Source organism: Mobula hypostoma, chromosome 2, assembly GCF_963921235.1.
Source record: "Mobula hypostoma chromosome 2, sMobHyp1.1, whole genome shotgun sequence".
NCBI lineage: Eukaryota > Metazoa > Chordata > Chondrichthyes > Myliobatiformes > Myliobatidae > Mobula > Mobula hypostoma.
The window spans coordinates 132,043,497-132,059,815 of record NC_086098.1 but is presented as its reverse complement, the minus strand read 5'-3'; the positions used below and the strand labels follow the sequence as shown (position 1 = coordinate 132,059,815).

The window sequence follows — 16,319 nt, the reverse complement described above, 5'->3', positions numbered from 1 at the left end:
AGGATCTGTATGCCAAAGATTCATGCCCAAAATAGTAGTCATAGTCATACTTTATTCATCCCGGGGGAAATTGGTTTTCGTTACAGTTGCACCATAAATAATAGTAATAAATCTAATTCTGTAAAGCTTTTACTCAAATTCAAACAAGTCAAAGGGAAATTGGAAGTTTAATACCTTGCCTACCCGAATAAACATTTTATTGAAACTAAGCATTTGCTATACGAAATAAATACGCAATTTACTTGTTCAACCACTCGTCATTCTGTAACTTTTAACCAAAGATACACAGGATTAATTGTACATTTAAGATTCTTACCAAGTGGTTATTTGGGATGCCGACTTAATGCCATTTAAGAGGGCAATTAACAAACAACACTGATGCATCACTGGATCACACAGGTCAGATGACAGACTCTCTTTACGGCAATAGTAAACCTGAGTTTTGTTTCATAGAGGAATTCATAGTTGTGATGGATACTACTACTGATACGGCACACAAAATGCTGGCGGAACTCAGCAAGTTAGACAGCAGTTATGGAGGGGAATAAACAATTGTTATGACCTGATAACCTTCATCAGGATTGGAAAGGAAGAGGGGAAAGAGTACATTCTGGCAGGTGAAACCAAATATTGGGGGGGGGGGAGAGAGATGAAGAAATTGGGAGGTGATAAGTGGAAAATGTAAATATGAAAGTGGAAAGCGGAAAAGAAATGATAGCTCAGTGGATCATGAGAAAAACGTAAGTGGAGGGGCACCAGAGGGAGATGGTAGGCAGGTTTGATAGAGAAAAGGTAAGCCAGAATGGGGGAATAGAAAAAGATGAAGGAGAAATTACTGCAAGTTAGAGAAATTTATGTTCATGCCCATCAGATTGGAGGCTGTCCAGATGAAATAGGTAGTGTTGCTTCTCCCACCCCTGTGTGGCTCATTGTGACAGAATGGAAAATCAAATTGAAATGCTCACCACCAGGAAATCCTGCCTTTTGTGGTGGATGGAGCAAAGGCGTTCAATGAATTGATCCCCCAATCCATGTCCAGTTTCATCACTGTAGAGAAGACTACACCAGGAGCACTGGATACAGATGACCCTGACAGACTTGCAGGTAAAGTGTCACCTCATCTGGCAGAACTGAGGAAGGTGGTACAGAGACAGGTGTAACACTTAGCCCTGCAAGTGGGACAAGAGGGAAAACAAATGGGGAGGGATGAGTGGACAAGGGAGTTACATCTAGAGTAGCACCTGTGGAAAGCGGAGAGTGCGGTGGTGGTGAGAGTCAGTTGGGGGGGGGGGGGGGAGGAAGAGAACGTGTGCTTAATGGTAGGATGTCACCGAAGGTGGCAGAAGTTATGGAAATATGCTGGACAAGGAGGCCCATGCGGTGGTGGGTAATCTGCATCTAGCACATCATTGTCGAGCACAAATCACATGCTGCATCACAATAGTGAGAATGCTTCATACCCCCAGACTACTAACCTTTCTACCTACCACAATATTCAAATACAGCCAGTTCAAAACTCTATCACACTTATTTCTACCACTTTAGCCAAAACAAGAATATGAAGGTTATGACTACATGGCATCAATTTGGCCCTGGTATGTTTGTAGTGTGCGGATAAATGAAACTGAGCCAAAGTGATTCCTGAATCAATTCTTCAAACAGCAAGGTCAGTTGCTCTGCAAACAGCACAGACAGTCTCCAGTGCTGTTAAGTGGAGTCTACACACTATCTGTGTTCAAGTGAGATTTCCGTGCTCCAGTTTCCACCCATATCCAAACTGCAGGCTGTCAGGTTAACTGGCCACTTCCCGCTAGAGGTACAACTACCTCTAGTGCAGGGGTTCCCAACCTTTTTTTATGCCATGGACCAATACCATTTAGCAAGGGATCCTTGGACCCAAGGTTGGGAACCCCTACTCTACTGTTAGGTGAGTGGTTGAATCTTGGATAAAATAGTAATGTAGCAAGAATACAATGGGGTTAATGATGGATTAGTTAAAATAGATGGTTTTATTATTCACGTGATCTCACTGGAGAAATGGGCTTGCCTTCTTGTTGTACCCATCTACAACTCCAACACCCCAATATCAAAAGTAGCTTAGGTTACAATGAAGGGACAGGAAACAAATTCTGGGTTACTGTCCAGTAACCAATTCAACATCAAAAATCAGATGGCATTCTGGAACAACAGACCAATAAGTCTGTGTGGTAGAAACCAGTCTGGAGAATGAAATACAGACTGATTTTAGTAGATATGCATTTTATCCCATTTCTTATATGTAGTTCCATGTTAGTCACTGGAAAATGAAATCAAAACAGGCAACCATAATTTACCCATATTTAGCAAAAGTGATGTAAGAAATTTCCATCCCTTTGTCTTCAACAGAAAGAGCAGCTATTCCACTCTTACTACTTAGGTCAAATACATAAAATTCTTCATTCTGGTACGCTTATTACATCATATTTAAAACTAATACAATGCAATGTTACAGAAGTCTACACCTCTTCATTAGAATGATTGTATTATTAGTGTATTTCACTGCAGAATAGCAAAAACTAAAAATACGGTGCATTTTCCCAAGTGATAGATTCCACGGAGTTTGAATTTGTCAAAGCAATTAAAGCTTGTAGTTCAACTTCACACGTATGACACTACATTAGCAAAGGGTGCTCAATAGTCTGAGCATTCTGGTGTTGCACAACAACCCTCCAACTATCTCTCAACCATCGTGGCAGCAAAATCTCTGCTTTGTGAGAATGCTACAGTACAGGGCAACCAATAGATGGCACTACCTGCAGTGATTGATTACTGTACCATCATAGGACCTACTGACCTCAATAAACATGCAAAAATCAATTGTGAAGGAAAAGAGGGTAAAAAAGTGTATGGAAAGAAGAGGGAAGAAAAGCAACACTGCACTGACCATTTCACTTTTCCTGTTGGCACACTCCATTCCACTATATGCTTGTCATCTGAGCAGCTGTAGAGACAATCATTTTCGTGATGCCATCGTACACAGTTTACTTTGCTGTTGTGTCCATCACTCTGAAAGCATAAAAAGTAGACTATGATGTTAGTTCAAATACGAGTTTCATGAATGTCCCTCCAATGAGTTGGAGAATTCAACATAGATAACACCTGGGAGTAACCTCAAAGTGGCATAACTTGCAAGTAATCAGCGAAAGACAGACAGGCTGGTAGAAATGGGAGACAATAAGAAGATCATATTTAACATACAAGACTACCAAGTGGTTCATCATGGCAGGAGGAAGAATCTAAATTAAAAAGCACAAATCTGAAGGTGCAGACAGATTTATTATATGCGGTAATATTTGCAGTTGCAAGCAGAGATGTAAAAAAAAATGGTTAAACAGAGTGGTTCGGTTTCTTAATGTTTAAAAGCACAATACAAAAAAAAATTCAAGTCTTTCAATGGAAAATACATCTAGAAAAAGCAAATGTTACAGGGCAAGAAAAGAGGAAAAGAACAACTCTCTTGATCTTGCCTTAACACATTATAATGGGGTGAATGATTTTGTATGCCATTCCTTTCTCCAATTCGGTACAAGTTGTTAGCTGAGAAGACTAAAACTCTGGTTGACAACAGTGGTTCTCAATAATTACAAGGCAGAATTGATTAATATTTTAATAATAACAAAAATAACTCAATTTGGCTTGCTCACTGCTACCTTGGCAGGGGTTACAGAAGAGGCACAAATTTAAAAGAGGAACGAGAAGGGTTTGAGTAAAAGAGATTCCAAGACAGGGACCACGCAAATGTGCCAAAGTCAAAGGAGTAAACAAAGAAAGATCAAATAGCAAGGTGGAGAGTTCAAAAGAATTGCAAGAAAATAACAGACTAGTTAGATGGGCAAAGTCTAGAGAAAAGCAGTTTGTGTTTGTGAAGAAAGGACAAAGCAGAGAATACACAATAAATAGCATACTATACAAAGTAAAGCTTGACTTTAGAGCGTAAATCCATAGATTCTTGGTGGCAGCGCGGGTAGATAGGGTACTTAAGGTCACATGGAACGTACGCAACAACAGTCCGGTCACAAGTGAAGCATTGGACGAGCAGAGTGACACAGCTGGTAGACACTGCCCTGCAGCACCAGAAACGCAAATTTAAGTCTGACCCTAGGTGAATGTGGAGTTTCCACACTCCCTGGCAGCTTGCAGTTTCTCCTGTGATATTGTTTCCTCCTACGTGAATAAGATGTGCAGGCTGGTAGGTTAATCAGTTACTAAATTTCTCCTAGCATGTAGGCGAATGGTTGAATCTGGGAAGAAATATGGGGACAACAAAAAAAATGTTTTGTGCAGTTTGGTGTAAATGGGAGGTCAAAGGTCAGTGGTGATCCAGTGTGCTGTACATCTCCGAGTCAATACTGTAGAAAGATGAAAGATTATAATTATCAGATTAAGAAGTTTGGGTTTATTAAGTAGTGAGAACAAAGGGAGATTCAACTGAGGTCAAGAGTAATCCATTTTCATTGGCAAAAGATGATGTTATACTTCTTGACCCTTGTTTCAGCAGTAGAAAAATGTAGACAAAACAGATAACATTACTATAACATCTGGAAAGGATAAAAGAGGAAGACCACATCACAACTAAAGTGCATCTAAATTAACACTTGCAAGACAGCAGGCAAGTTGTAAAGTGAGAGTAACCCAAAAATATCTTTTCTTCAAACTGTACAAGAGAAGCCAAGTGCCCTAAAGCACTATCAACGGCTGGAATCCCCTAAATAAAGTAACATTTCCCGCAATATTTCCAAATCATTTGGCTGGATAAAAGAAATATTACAAGATTACCCCTGGCACCAATCCATTGCATTTTTGACAATATCTGCAGAACACCAAATTTCTATTTTTCAAACTCAGATTAGACTCCTGGACAAGGATGAAAAACTGCACAGGGGCATTTGCAAAACTGCACTGAAAGAAAATGCAAGCACATTTGTACAGTAGCACATGATTTCATAATGATACGGCATGGGAACAAACTCAACAACCTAGCATGCCAACTGTGCTGCAAGCAAGCTAGATCCACCTGCCGAATTTAACCCATATCAACTGAAACCCATATGAACATGTCCAGATGGCTTTTAAACCTCAACACTATCTCTGGCAACTCATTCCAAATATACATCATTCATAGTGTGAGGCTGTTGCCCCGGATGTCCCTTTTCTAAAATTCCAACCTTTGATCTTAAATATACACCCTCTAGAGTTTAGCAATCCCTCCCTGGGAAAAAGACTATGTGCTTTCACTTATACTCTGACAGCACTCCCCTCAAATCTCCTGCATTCCAGAGAATGGAATCCTAGTATATGCAAATTCTCCTTGCAATGTTGCCAAATCTTTTATACACATTTATTCAGGTTTTTGAAAACATTAGAAACACTTCCAGGAGGGCAAGAGATCATGCACTTTCACAACTACCTTGAACTGCAGTATAAAACATAAAGATGCCATTAATGGTGTTGAATGCATATCCATAATCCTTCATTCCTTTTGCCTTTTTTGTAGGACATTCATAGTTTTGTCTAACAGTAAACAGCTTTCACAAATGCAACATTAAAAGCAATCTTACCAACTTCCTCTGTAGTTCTCCTCTAACTAAACTGTATAACAAGATGCTTCCGACTGCTGTGCCAATAGCCAATAGATCCACTTCATTGCTGGCTTCCACTTGTTCTGATTTCCTTTTTTTCTTCTGAGGAACCTCCTGGAAAGAGGAGAAAAAAAATCCCATTTCCTCACTCAATTACTTCATTAACACCATTGGAAAAAAATCATTAGTTAATAGAAATATTATCCTGCATTACCTAGAGTCTGGGTCAAGGTCAATAGCATGTATTTCTGATTGATAGGCCTATGTTGATTAACAGCAAATAGCAGTTTATAACATTCCCTTAATTTGTGGCCCTGCAGCTTCAAATAGGGAGACAGCACCTCCATTAACGAAAACAGAAACACCCCAGTCATTCCACGAGGAAAAAGTCAAAATTACACAGCACTTGGTGAACCCGCACCTGGAGAGTGAACAACTTGGTCTCCTTACCCATGGATGCACTTGCCAAAGAGGCAACAGAGGTTCACTAGTTTGAGGGATAACAAGTACAAACTGTGTACACCAGACCTATATTTTCTAAAGTTTAGAAGACTGAAAAGAGATCTCACTGAAATTTTCAAAATTCTTAACTGGCTTGGCAGGCCAAATAAACAGAGGACAATTCCCTGGCAGAGAAGTCTAAAATCAGTGCACATGATCTCAGAATAAGTCTACTGAGATAAGGAGAAATTTCTTCAGTAATGAAACTTTTGGATCCTCTATGAGATAAGGGTGTGGAGGCTTGGTCGCCAAGCGCATCCAAAATAGGGTTCATTAGATTTATCGATATGGTAACCAGGAATATTGGGATAGTGCAGGAAATTAGAAGAAACATGGAAGATCAGCCAAGATATTTACTTTTAACTAAAACAGATCAATTCAAATGCTACAAAGATTTTAAATTTTGGAAAGTCAATGATTTACAGAACATAAAATAATTAAAAGGTTAAAAAAATCCCTGATGGTTGATTGAAGAAAAAAAATGTAACCATTTGGAGACAGTGATAGGGGTGGGAGAAGGGATATGCAGAGTGGGAAGTAAACAGGAATCACAAGGTAAATGCTAGAAAATGATTCTTTAACAAAACAAGCTACCATTATTGCAAGATGCACTTCCTGTCACATTAATATAATCAAGGTAAGCATCAAAAGAAAATTTAACTTGAGTCTTGATGAAGGGTCTCAGCCCAAAACATCCATTGTTTACTCATCCTGGTGTGCTGAGCTCCTCCAGCATTTTGTGTTGCTTTGATTTCCAGCATGTGCAGATATTTTTGTGTTTGTTAACTCAAATTTATTTTGAATGAATCTGATTGGCAGGATTTAAGAAATGACAATTCCCATGGAATGATAAAAATACAGTATTCATGAATGTACCAAAACAAAAATCTAAATCCTTGAACCCAGTTTTAAAACACCATGTAAAGCTATCAACACAAGTTCACTGTAAAACAGTAGCTCCAAAGTGCAATCTTTTGAATAACCTTTCCGCCAGTGACATTCATGCCCAACCATGGAAGGATCACAAAGAATTAAACAAAATCAATGAAAATCCTGCAGTTGATTTGGCATTATGACTACTGTCCGATGTTAGTATTGAGCTAACTGGTAGTTTATAAAGTCAAGAAAAATGTCCTGCTTTTTTTTAAAAAAAATGTCACTATACTTCAACAATACATGAGGAATATACGTTCTTAAGAGTCCACAGGGTAGAAGGCGAATGGGTTATTCAATTAAGCTAGTCATAGTCATACTTTATTGATCCCGGGGGAAATTGGTTTTCGTTACAGTTGCACCATAATTAAATAGTAATAAAACCATAAATAGTTAAATAGTAATATGTAAATTATGCCAGGAAATAAGTCCAGGACCCAGCCTATTGGCTCAGGGTGTCTGACCCTCCAAGGGAGGAGCTGTAAAGTTTGATGGCCACAAGCTAAAGGTCCAAAAGAAACTGGGTGACTCCCACCAAGGGAAATCAGGAAAAATAATATTAATATTTAAAATGTCAAGTAATGCTATAAATTAGATTTGACAATATTGCAATTAAATATCAAACCTTTGCAGAAATTAATGATGACTTCAAGACCACAAATTGATACTACGGAAAACAACCAAAAGCTTGACCCAAAATTTCAAAGGCCATTTTAAAAGAGAAAAGGAGAAAAGGGATTGACTGCGAAATTAAATGTGGAGTTTGTAGTCCAGGCAGCTAAAGGTATCCACATTCAGCAAACTTTGCTATTCAGCAACAGATGAACCATGAAGAGATTTCTAACTAGTTGCATCACTGCCTGGGATGATGGGACCAATGCATAGGATCAGAAAAAGCTGCAGATTCACTGACCCCAGCCTTCCCAGCATCAGGGACATCTCCCAAAGGCAATGCCTCAAAAAGGCTGCATCCATCATGATTGACTCCATCACCTAGGGCATAATCTGTTCTTATTACTCCCAGAGGTGGTACAAGAGCCTAAAGAGACACTCTCGACACTTTAGAAACAGCTTCTCCCCCTCCGCTGTCAGAATTCTGAAGCTCAGGAGCTTGAAGACTCGTACGGCCAGATTTGGGAACAGCTTCTTTCCAACTGTGATAAGCTGCTGAACGGATCCTGACCCGGATCTGGGCCGTACCCTTCAAATATCCAGACCTGTATCTGGGTTTTTTTGCACTACCTTACTTTCTCTTTTCTATTTATGATTTATAATTTACATTTTTAATATTTAATATCGATGTGTACTCCAGGGAGCACGAGGTGCAGAACGGAATATCGCCGTGATGATTGCACACTCTACTATCAATTGTCTGGCGACAATAAAGTACAAAGAAGCTGCAGAAGGTTGTAAATCTAGTCAGCTCCATCTTGGGCACTAGCCTACAAAGTACCTAGGACATCTTCAGGGAGCGGTGTCTCAGAAAGACAGCATCCATTATTAAGGACCTCCAGTACGCAGGGCATGCCCTTTTCTCACTGTTACCATCAGGTAGGAGGTGCAGAAGCCTGAAGGCACACACTCAGTGATTCAGGAACAGCTTCTGCCATGCAATTCCTAAATGGACACGAGCTCACTTTTTAATACTGTATACAGTATTTGTTTTCGTACTTTTTAAAGGTCTATTTAATATACGCAAATGATTTACCTGTTTTTTTTTAATTTTTTCTCTGCTGCTATTACATTGATCTGCGAAGTTAACAAATTTCATGTCACATGATGGTGATAATAAACCTGATTCTGATATAAATCCAATTCTAATACATTGTACTCAAGTAGCACTAATATAGATATATGCATTCAAAGCCAACCCAAATCAAAGTTTTTTTATGCTAGAAAAGTTCCTGTGATCATGCAGGAATTCCATTAATACCTCACCTCACAAAGCAAATATCTAATGCAAGAACAACCTTGATAAACTAGCTGAGAACATCTGAAGTCACTCTTTCAAAGCAAGTGCTAGCAACTTCCTCCACCCCCGCCAACCTTCCCACCACCCAAACTAACTGCCTTTACAATAGTCAGTCCCCAGGAAACAATTGATTTTTTTAATTTATATATTACCTAATGCAGAATCAACACATTTAGAAAATCTCTGAGTTCCTACTCTATCTAAATTGTGAGCCTGCTCATCTGACTAGACCTATAATTGACTGCAATTCCCAATAAAACATTGGACCTCCACTGTCTTTGGTCCTAAAGACAAGCTCCCTTCCCTAGTCAGCACTTTCATACCCAGCCTGGGCCTATCAGATTAAACTATATTGCTAACTTCTGCCTGCAATCCCACATCCTTCATTAGCAAAACTTCCATTTTCCACTAAATATTATCCCTCTCTGTAGCTATCTATATGCCCATGAACTGATTAGAAATGCTGGATACTTCCACAGCCTTGCTCAAAAGTGCGCAATTTGGATTTCACTTCAGCCACATAGCTCATTTCATTACAGCCTAAATGAAAGCACACAGACTTGACAATGTCTTTCTTTGACATAAGGCTACATTTCAAAAGTGCAGCAGCAGGGAGTTCTGTTTTTAAAAAAACTGAAGCCAATGAACAATATGGGGTTGGGGTGGGGGGGAGAGGGTTAGCCATGTCCAACACAAATGAATATGGTTGTTTTCTGAAGATCATCCAGGCTTTAGGAGTGATTTAAGATGTTCTACAGCCAATAGTTTTTAGGTACTTCATCAATAGCCTTCAATGGTTCCTTCCATCAGAAGAGGGAATATCTGTACAATGCTCAAATTGTTTTGTAGGAGACAAAGCAGTCCAAGTCTGCATGCAGACACTACTTAGCATGGGCAGAAGTACCCCAAAGTTACTCCTACCCAAGTGCCAGGCAGTGACAATCTCCAATGAGAGACTTTAGTCACTTACCTATCATTATGTAATAGCACTACCATTGCCAAATCCTCAACTATCAATACATTAGGGTTCAGAAACTCAAATGAAACTACCTTATAAAAAAAGTAGCCATGCAGATTAGACAGTAGGACTCCCGTGCCACGTAACACACCTGTTGACTACAAAAAGACTTTCCACCACTTCCAATGCTACAGCATTGCGTAACAGCTTGGATTAATGCAGCGCCAACACTCAAATTTGAGACCAGGCAGACGGAATGGAAAACTGTACAAAACGATACATTGTAAGGTCAAATAAGAGCAGAGCATAAGAAATGGGTACAACTTCATAGATCCCCAAATGTAGCTACTCAGGAAAATGGGAGGGTGGGATGAAGCTGACATTTAGGATGCTTAATTTCTATCAGTTATAGTGCAGGTATGTCATTGTTGCAATCTCCAACTCTTTTTCAAAGCTACTCCAGAACTATTGCGTCCAGTTCTGACTTCCTCACCAAGGCAAGGATGTGTTGGTGCTATAGAAAAGATACATCAGAATGGTTGCCTGGATTACAGCATTTCAGGTTATAAAAGCAGGTCATAGCAGTTGGGTTCATTTTCCATGGAAATGAATAGTCAACCGATAGAGGTAGGTGATAATTTAAGAGTGGAGACAGGTACATAACAGGGATCTATTTCCCATGGTGATGGTGTCTAAAACAAAAGGGAATAACTTATCAGGTATGTGTTTCTGAGGGGAAAGGTTTTCTAAAATGGCTGAATTCTGGAATGCACTGAAGTGATGGCTCTCATAGTATTTAAGAAGCTTGTAGATACTCCTTGAATTGCTGGCGTAAGTAGTTATGGACCAGTTGCAGTTAAGTGGGATTCGTTTAGGAAAGTACAGTAGTCAACATAGATATTTTTGGCTGCAGGGCCTGTTTCCATGCTGTATGAATACCAAATCCAGAAAAAGTTGTTTAAAAAAAAAAGATAATTTCAATACGCAGACCTCCAGTACAATTCTTCAGGCTTATCTAACATCTTTGATGTAATAACATGCTAAATAATTATCTAATCTTTGTTTTGCAGTTCTTTATGCCAAAATGGTCCAAGTATTTTCAGATGCACAAACTGTCCAAAACACTGAAATGCAAAGAAAGCAGATACCAGAACAACCAAGATTTCAGTCAAAAGTAGCTTTGCTAATGTCTAAAAAGACTAGAATATACAGAGATGTCTAAAGGCTCCCCAGTATGGAAGCTAATTAAAGGTGGGCAATACAAAACCAAACAACTGCAATTGTTGGAAATCTGAAATAAAAAGACTGCCAGAAGTACTCAGCAGGACAAGTTACCACCTGTGGAGACAGAAGCAGAATTAATGCTTTTAGTTCAATAACCCATCACTAGAAATGGTAGGATTGGAGTTGTCAGGGTCAAGCAGGAGCTAGAATTTAAGCTAATCTTCAAGTTTACCACTGAACTCCCTGCCATCCAGGTCTCATCACGTATGAAGCATTAATAGCATTAAACTGTTTACTTTACAGCTTATATCATATTTTGTACCTTGTTATTTGTGGAAACATTACTTTGTGTGTTATGTGAGAGTTATGCATCTTTATCCAGAGAAACATGTCGTTTAACAGTGGACATGTGTATGGCTGAATTACAAACTTGAATTTGAAGATGACTGCAAGTTAGAACAATATGGAAAAGGCTGCAACAGACTTTGAATGCAATGATGAAAAAAATTTACAGGGATAAAAATCAACAGATCATTCACATGCACTTTGAGAGGTGAACAGTCTGTGAAATAATTTTGATAATGAAGTGTCAGATGACAAGTAGTTAAGATAGCTGTGTAATCATTCTCGATGTCACCAAATCATAATGAGATTACAAATTGTGACGACCATCCTGGAACCAGCTCAGGGTTAAACATTTTTATTCATCATTTCTTTGATGCTATTCAACATATTACAGTTATAGATAATGGAAATGAAAAGTTCAGGTATTTCTAAAAGATTAACTATCAATGGATTGAAACTTTATTTTACATAGTGTGAAAATAGAAGTAATGCACCCCAACGTGAACACATTCTTCTGACTGAAAATCCAGAAAATTCTCACCTCCAACATGAATGGCGTGAACAAACTTTTAATACTTAACTGCCTCGTGTCGCCCAGCAAGCACCTCTGATGGCCAACAGATGAATTAAATGGTCTAGATGCTACTTGAATAAACTACAATTCATCCCCTTCCTTAACATCCCACTACAGACCCTCACATACTGTTCAATAGAAATATAAGCCACGCATGAGCTCTATTCAACAGGTTTAGATGATTGAACACTTTGTAGTAGCTGAAAAGGATAAGAATCCGACAGCTGATTGTGTCTGAAGGCCCGCTACGCGATCGCCTCCATTAAGTCAGTTTCCACAAGTTCAGTGCGGTTTTGAAAACTCGGCTTTAACAACGAAAGCATGCTTTATAACGGCGGCGGCTCACTGCAATTGAGATTTTAGAAACTTGGGTGAATTTCTCACCGATGGGGAAAAAAAGAATTTGGGGCTGTAAAATTTCAGTTTATTTTATATAAAAAATCTAACAGGGCCCGAATCCGGAAGCCCCCTCCAACCAGGGACCACGAGGGAGGAGGGGGGAGGAGACAGATTTGCAGACCCTGGGCCAGAGCCACATGTACGGCCGGGACGGGGAGGGCCGCGGCCTACTTTTTTCACTCGCTGCCCAGGGAAAGGCGCTGTGGCCACCGTTCCGTTCCATCCCGTGCCGAATGCCCAGACCCCTCGCCCACCACCACTAGGCCGCGCCGAAGCCCGACACTCACCTGGCGGAGGCGCCGCGGAACAGCCCATGACAGGCAACTGCAAGTGGCGCTAAGGTGCGACGAAGGCACATATTCGTGCTTCAGACCGCCGCCCTGCGTGTCCCACACCCGTATACGGCCATCACCCGCCACTGAAGCAAGGCACTGCGCCGAACCAGGTGAAAAGACGCAGCACCAAGCTCCGACACTCTCCACTTCGCCATCAGCCGCCGCCATGCCGCCTCGACACGTGTTATCTAGCGCGCAGGCGCACGGCCTCAGGGTTGCGAGGCGGAGCCCCGCCTGTCAATCATAGCTACAATCTTCCCGGGCCCGAGTGACTGACTTTGCCCCGCTCTGTGCGTTTCACTGACGGGGCAAAACGGGACATTAGCGCTCTGTTAAAATGAAGGACATAATTCTATGACATCCCTGCCACACTAGAACCTTGGCAGTAGTGAGCGAAACAACTGAAGGAATAAACCCAAATTAATTACTCTTTACCAACGTGTGGTACTGCACTTTTTTTTCAGAATCAAGTACAAAAGTACAAGTTAAAAATAAATTTATTGTCAAAGTACATATGCGTCACCATATACAACCCCGAGTAATACAATAGAATCAATGAAAAGACTGCACCCAATAGGATGGAAAAGCAACCGTGTGCAAAAGAAAGCCAACTGTGCAAACACAAAAGAGAAAACAGATAATAATAACAACAATAATAATAAATAAAGAAATAAGCAATAAATATTGAGAACATGAGGTGAAGACTCCTTGAAAGTCAATCCATAGCTTGTGGGAATGGCTCAGTGATGGGGCAAGTGAGGTTGAGTGAAGTACTGTAAATCCCCTCTGGTTCAAAAGCCTGATGGTTGAGAGGTAATAACTGCTCCTGAACCTGGTGGTGTGAGTCCTGAGGCTCCTGTGCCTTCTTCCCGATGGCAACAGCGAGAACAGAGCATGGCCTGAGTGGTGGGGGTCCTTGATGTGTGCAGCTTTTCTGTGACAATCCTGCGTGTAAATGTGGTTAACGGTTGGCAGGGCTCTACCAGTGATGGACTGGGCCATATCCTCTCCATTCAAGGGCATTGGTGTTTCCATACCAGTCTGTGATGCAACTAGTCAATATACTGTTCACCACACATTTATAGAAATCTGTCAAAGTTTTAGATGTCGAGCCAAATCTTCGGAAACTCCTATGGCAGTAGAAGAGCTGCCATGCTTTATTCATAATTGCACTTAGGTGCTGGGCCCAGGACAGATTCCCTGAAATAATAACACCAAGGAATTTAAAGATGCTGACATTCTCCACCCCTGATACCCCCATGAAGACTGGCTCACCAACCTCCATTTTCCTCCTCCTGAGGTCAATAACCAGCTCCTTGGTCTTGCTGACGCTGAGTGAGAGGTTGTTTTTGTGGCACCCCTCAGCCTGGTTTTCATCCTCCCTCCTGGATGCTGATTCATCACCACCTTTGATCCGGCCCTCGACAGGTTTATTATCACCGACTTATCTGACATGATATTTGTTGTTTTCCAGCAGCAGTACGGTGCAGAAACATAAAATTGCCATAAATTACAAAATAAATAAAGAGTGCAAAAAAAAAGTAAAAATGAGGGCTCATAGACCCTTCGGAAATCTGATGAGGGAGGAGTGGAAACTGTTCTGAATTGTTGCATGTGGGTCTTCAGATTTCTGTATCTCCACACTGATAGTAGTGACGAGAAGAGGGCATGCCCCGATGGTGAGGGCTCTAAATGATGGCGGCAGTGCTCTTGAAGATGTCCTTGATGGTGGGGAGGGTTGTGCCTGTTAAGGAGTTGACTGAGTCAACAACCCTCTGGAGGCTCCATACCAAGCTGTAATGCATCCAGTCAGAATGCTCTCCATGTACTTGCAAAGAGTCTTTACTGATGTACCGAAACTCCCCAAATCTCTACTTTATTAGGAGTATGCCTTCTTCATTTCTGCATCAAAGTATTGGGCCCAAGACACCCAGGAACTTAAAGCTGCTCACCCTTTCTGCCACTGGTGCATGATCTCCTGACTTCCTCTGTTTGAGGTCCATAATCAGTTCTCCCATCTTGCTGACATTGAGTGTGAGGTTGCCACTCAACCAGCCTGATCTATGTTTCTCCTGTACACCTCCTCATTGTCACCCGAGATTCAGCAGAAATCAGTGGTGTCATTGACAGATTTGTAGATGGCACTTTAGCTGTGTCATGGGGACATATTCTCATACTCTCAAGATTCAGGGCAGTAGGTTTAGGACGGAGATGAGGAGGAACTGCTTTTCCCAGAGGGTGGTGAATCTGTGGAATTTCTGCCCAATGGAACAGTGGAGGCTACCTCAGTAAATATATTTAAGACAAGGTGGAATAGATTTTTGCATAGTTGGGGAATTAAGGGCTAGGGGGAAATGCAGGTAGGTGGAGATCAGTCCATGGTTGGATCAGCCATGATCTTATTGAATGCAGGAGAAGGCTCGATGGACCAGATGGCCTACTCCTGCTCCTATTTCTTATGTTCTTACGTGTCTCACCATCAGTGTAGACAGAGTAGAGCAGTTGGCTAAGCACACATCCTGAGGTGCACCTTTGTAGTCTCTGTGACTGTAACACTGTACTCTGCATTTGTTTTGTTTTTATACCACCTCGATGTATTAACAGTATGTATGCCATAATTTGTCAAGGTGGTATACACACACAAGCTTCTTGCGTCTTAGTATATGTGAATGTACAGTCATTGTTAGTAATGTGTGGGTGATACTAAAATAGGCAGTGTTCTAGACAGTGTAGAAGGTTATGAAACAGTGGTAAGCGTAAAGGAGTTGGGGGCTTGCTGTTCTGGTTAAAAACGGATAGTGCAATCCTGGTCATATTACGATCGAGGAACATGTTTGTAGCGCGGATATTGAACTTTTTGCTGTTGGACTCTGGCCATATTCCTCCGAGATACAACACTGGGCGTCACGGGAGGTTGTTCCTGCCTGTGGCCATCGAACTTTGCAGCTTCTCCCATGGAGGGTCAGACACCCTGAGCCAATAGGCTGGTCCTGGACTTATTTCCATCTGGCATAGTTTGCATATTGTTGTTTGATTGTTTGTGGTTTTTGTATTGCTACATTTATGCTCTATTCTTGGTTGGTGCGGCTGTAACGAAACCAAATTTCCGTCGGGATCAATAAAGTATATCTATCTATCTATTACAGGGGGATCTCGGTCAGCTAGGTATGTGGGCTGAGAATTGTCAAATGGTTTTCAATCCAGATAAATGAGAGATATTGCATTTTGGGAGGTCAAACCACGGTAGGGACCTGGTTTGTGTTATGGAGCAGGGACTTGAAAGGTGCAAGCGCACAGTTCACTGAAGGCAGTGTCACAGTCAGATAAGCTAGTGAAGAATGCATTTGGCATACTGACCTTCATCAGCTAGGCCACTGAGTATAGGAGTTGGGATGTTACGTTATAGTTATGTAAGATACTGGTGAGGGTGCAGAGACTTTTGGTTTTAAGAAAGATGTTA

General features: G+C 40.9%; 1 protein-coding gene across 1 annotated transcript in view; it reads right to left on the bottom strand.

The window, feature by feature from the left end:
- wdr43 (WD repeat domain 43) overlaps positions 1-13,057 on the bottom strand; it is a 54,420-nt gene extending 41,363 nt beyond the window's left edge. The window contains exons 1-3 of the mRNA XM_063040685.1: positions 12,812-13,057; positions 5,598-5,732; positions 2,924-3,045 (exon numbers count right to left, since the gene is read on the bottom strand). Coding sequence (XP_062896755.1) covers positions 2,924-3,045; positions 5,598-5,732; positions 12,812-13,027 — 473 coding nt within the window. The 5' untranslated portion in view covers positions 13,028-13,057. The remainder of the gene's footprint in view (positions 1-2,923; positions 3,046-5,597; positions 5,733-12,811) is intronic.
- Positions 13,058-16,319: the final 3,262 nt, after the last annotated feature.